This window comes from Chaetura pelagica, unplaced genomic scaffold, assembly GCF_000747805.2.
Source record: "Chaetura pelagica isolate M959 unplaced genomic scaffold, ChaPel_1.0 scaffold17, whole genome shotgun sequence".
NCBI lineage: Eukaryota > Metazoa > Chordata > Aves > Apodiformes > Apodidae > Chaetura > Chaetura pelagica.
In genome coordinates this window covers 6,013,231-6,017,275 of record NW_009970726.1, presented here as the reverse complement: position 1 = coordinate 6,017,275, position 4,045 = coordinate 6,013,231, and the positions used below count along the sequence as shown (strand labels likewise).

Sequence of the window (4,045 nt, the reverse complement as noted above, 5' to 3'; positions counted from 1 at the left end):
TGGCAAACTCCAGCGCCCGGCTGGTTCCCGCTCACGGCCGCTCTCCCTTCCTTCTCTCCCCTCCGCAGAGCACCTCCGCCCCGTCTCCCCGAGCCCGCCCTGGCAGAGCGCTCCCGAGGTGCCAGCAGCCGCGAGGATTTTTGTCTGTCTTGTTTGTGTGTTTGTTGGTTTGTTTTTTGTTTTTGCTTTTTGTTTTTCCCCTTCGTTTTCATTTGGCTTTCTAGTCTCGCTGGGAATGGCAGGGGGGGCGGTGCCTGGAGAAGGAACAAGTGTGGGCAAAGGGAGCCGGAGCTAAATGACAGGATGCGGGCGACTTGAGGCACAGAGAGAAGCCTCCCTCTGCCCCCGGGACTGCCCTTGCGGACCGAGCTTTCTGTTCCTGACTCCAGCTGGAGGATTTAAGACCTAGGAAGAGTTGTGCGTGGAGAGCATTTTTCGTGTTTTGGTTTTGGTTTTGGTTTGTTGTTTTTTTTTTCCCTCCTTTCCCTGCTGTCTGAAGGGAAAATGGATTGGGGGCTTCTCCTGCACTGTGCAGCCCTCACCTTCACCCTCGCCAGGGCTCTGCGAAGCGGTAGGTGTCACGGGGCACGTCGGGTCTCAGCCTGGGCAGGGGCTGCGGGGCTGGGCTGCGGGGCTGGGCTGCGGGGGCCGGCAGCGGCCTGAGACCGGTTGCAGGGAACTTTCTGCTGGAGAAGGGAGTCGGCGGGGTCTTCGCCCCAGGATAGGCCAGCCTGGCATGGCCCTACGACTTTGTTTTCTGCTCTTTCGGGTTGTTGTATAAAGCAGGCTGCTGGTTCTTACTGGATCAGGACAGCCAATTATTTTAATAATGTTTCCTCCCATAGGCAATTAAGTCTTGCCTTCGGTATCTGAAAGATAATGAACACTTTAAGGGGAAGGCTTTCTCTCCCCACATACCCCCGTTTCTTTTTCCAAAGTGTGAGATTTCAGATTATTGTACCTTTTACTAGCTGTGTGTGTACCTGTGGGCAGTCTTCAAATGGAGAGCTCTCTTTACTACCTGCTTCCCAAGTCTGCAGTTTACATGCAACTTGCACAGTGCCAAGAGAGAAGCTGAGCTTCTCTGTGAAGATTCAAGACTCCTTTCCAGGAGAGGAAGCCCATAACAAATGACTGATGTAGCTCGTGTACTATCAGGCAGCCCTTGAAAGCACAACTAATTAAAAGCAGCGTGCTCCTCTTTCCCCAACAATGTCAGGGCACTGTGAATATTTCACTGCATGATGCATTTTTAAAGACAGTCCAATTGTAGGACTGCTCGATGTTTAGCTCTTACACATGAAACAGCTCATGGAAGTTTTCCTTTCCCGAGAAATCCCGAGCAATTATTATGAACTAATTATCAAATATTTACTTTTGCCTGACTGAGTTTTCAATCACAGTAATTAGAAGAAGAGAGTACCCTCCACTTATGCTGGTATATTGTTTTAATAAGGGACCACAAGTGGAGTGTTGTGGAACACAGAGCATTAAGATCGTGTGTTTTATGATGGAAGTTAATCTCTTTCCCAATATGTTTTGAGGAGGCTGCTTAATTTAATCAGGACAAGCTGCCTCCTCTGGCACTGAGGCACAGGAGTGAAGGCACTAGAGACGTGTGCCAAGCCTGGCTTGGGGATGCTCTGAGAGGTGCACTCTGCTCACCCCCACAGCTCAGGTGAGGGATGTGGGCAGCCACCTCCCTGGCTCCCACATAAACCAGGACTGCTCCTATCCTGTACCCTCTGAGGGGTGGGAGGAGGCCACCCAGTGCTCCTGTTGATCATTTCTACCCATGAGAAGAAGGGGAGTAGGGTGGGTTGCTGGGCAGAAGCCTACACCATGAGTGGTTAATGTGGTGGCCCTGCTGGAATCACCAAGGCCATTAACCTCCTCTGTAACCTACTAGACCTGCTAATGCCACCTTCACCTACATGCAGTACTGGTGTCTGCTAAATTAATTCATTAACCTTATTTAGAACTAATGGTCCAAAGTCATTAGAAACTGCTCTTCCTAATCAAGTGTGAGAGAGATTGCACAGAGCCAGGGAGTCTAGCAGACTGCATTATCTTATTACACTGTCACTTTCTCAGAAGTCGCAGATTAAGGAGCACTGGTGGTAGTGAGTCCACCTCAGCGTCCCCTGAAGTGACTCTGTCAAGTGACTAGAAGCAGCACTGCTTTATTTCAGGCATTTAACAGATGCCAGACTCTGCCATGTTGTTTGCAGGGCTGGAGTGGGCTTAATGAGACAGGATCACTTTCTGAGTGTGCTTACACAGGGAAGAAAAGGCAAGATTCCCTGAGAGCCCCAGAGAGCGGATTAGCAAGATCACCAGTGACAGCTTTTGAGCTTTGAGCTGCGACGCCTTTTGTTCTGGTCAGAGGAAAACAGCCAGTTTTGCAAAGGCAAAGAGGAAATAAATAATAAGATAGCCTTTCCCAGCAACATGTTTAGCAATATCTGGGGTTTGACCACGCAGCTGAGTACATATCATCCCCTTCCCTCCTAATTTATGGCAAATAATTTCTACAAAGAGTGTAGCTTTATGCATTTTTGATGTGCACATCCTCATTCGTTTCCATTTGACCTGCTTTTTCTCCAATAAAATCCCATACTTTTATAAATTCATCTGAGAGCAAGGAATGCCATTTTGCTTTCACAGAGAATGCATTAGATACAGCACTGCAGCCTGTGTATACCATTATTGGGAGGTAGTGATACATAGTCTTCCTTTTTAGTGGGGACATTCCTCCTCTCTGTAGTTTACTGTCATATTTTATTGCTCAAAATTAAACAATCCATGTGTGGAGAAAGTTTTTCCTCCCTAAAGACCTATAGAAAGAAATCCTAGAAGTAAAAAAGCAGTAACACAAACCTGTACTGGACAGTGAAGTGACTGACTGTTCAGGCTGGATTTCTTGTTCCTTTTTATATTTCCTAAAAACCTTAAAATGCAACCCTGACAATACTGGCCAAAGGAGCAAGATGCAGCATACCACATTTCATAGTCACATTTGGTGATTCTGGAAACTTTTGCAAGTGTTTTGCTATTAGAAATAAATCTTTGTTTTTGTTTGGGGTAGAAAGGGACAGAGGGAAGAGGAAAGGATGTTGTTCCAGTCCATTACTTTGATGCAGTGTCCAAGCATGAACAAACTTCCTTGAAGGAATAAATAGTGATTTCTGCTTCACTAAAACCACTTTGTTCTCTGCTAGCCTGGGTTTGAAGTGCACAGATAGTTTCAACCTGCCTAGATTTATGGACTGATAAAACAAAGAGAGGGTCTGCTGCAAAGGGGCTTGAATCCACCAAGCCAAGCCCACTGGGCAGTGACACAGACCAGGTTTATCCCATAGCTGGGCAGGGGGTCAAATAGCATCCTATTAGTTTTCCTCCCAGCTTTCCTTAAAACTTTGTACTTAAGAAAATTATACTTTTTTGAGATAATTGAGTCTCAGACTCCTGTTGTGAGGATGCAAGTTTTTAACACGGTAAGGGGCACTGTGTGCTTGGAGCAGGGAGTTTTTTTAAAGGGGGTTTAGAAATGGGGTATCTTCTGCTACCTGCTGCCTGTCCAGTTTCTGGACTCGAGGATGGGCAAGGAGAGGCAGGCCTCTTTCATTTGGAAAATTTTAGCAGAAATGTGCTTGCGTTAAAGGCATAAGGATGCAGCAGAAGTTTACTTGAAGGAGGCTGCAACACCTCCTCCAGCCCCCAGCATTCCGACAGCCGTCGGCTGGCTCTCTGCTGCGGGCTGAAAGCGGGTGCTTGCCGGGGGGAGCTGAGAAGAGCCGATCTGTTTGCTTTCCCTGCAGATAAGTGCGGCGACACCATCAAAATTTTAAGCCCCGGGTACCTCACGTCTCCCGGCTACCCCCAGTCCTACCACCCCAGCCAAAAATGCGAGTGGCTGATCCAGGCTCCGGAGCCCTACCAGAGGATCATGATCAACTTCAACCCCCACTTCGACCTGGAGGCCCGCGACTGCAAGTAAGTGCAGCCGGAGCGCCACGGCGACACCTGCCGGCGCCTCGCGGCC

At 48.3% G+C, this 4,045-nt stretch overlaps 1 protein-coding gene across 3 annotated transcripts in view; it reads left to right on the top strand.

The window, feature by feature from the left end:
- The first annotated feature begins 504 nt into the window (after nt 1-504).
- Nucleotides 505-4,045, top strand: part of NRP1 (neuropilin 1) — a 110,502-nt gene continuing 106,961 nt past the window's right edge. For all 3 annotated transcript variants that reach the window (XM_010006981.1, XM_010006980.1, XM_010006979.1), the window contains exons 1-2: nt 505-571; nt 3,822-3,996. In XM_010006981.1, coding sequence (XP_010005283.1) covers nt 505-571; nt 3,822-3,996 — 242 coding nt within the window. The remainder of the gene's footprint in view (nt 572-3,821; nt 3,997-4,045) is intronic.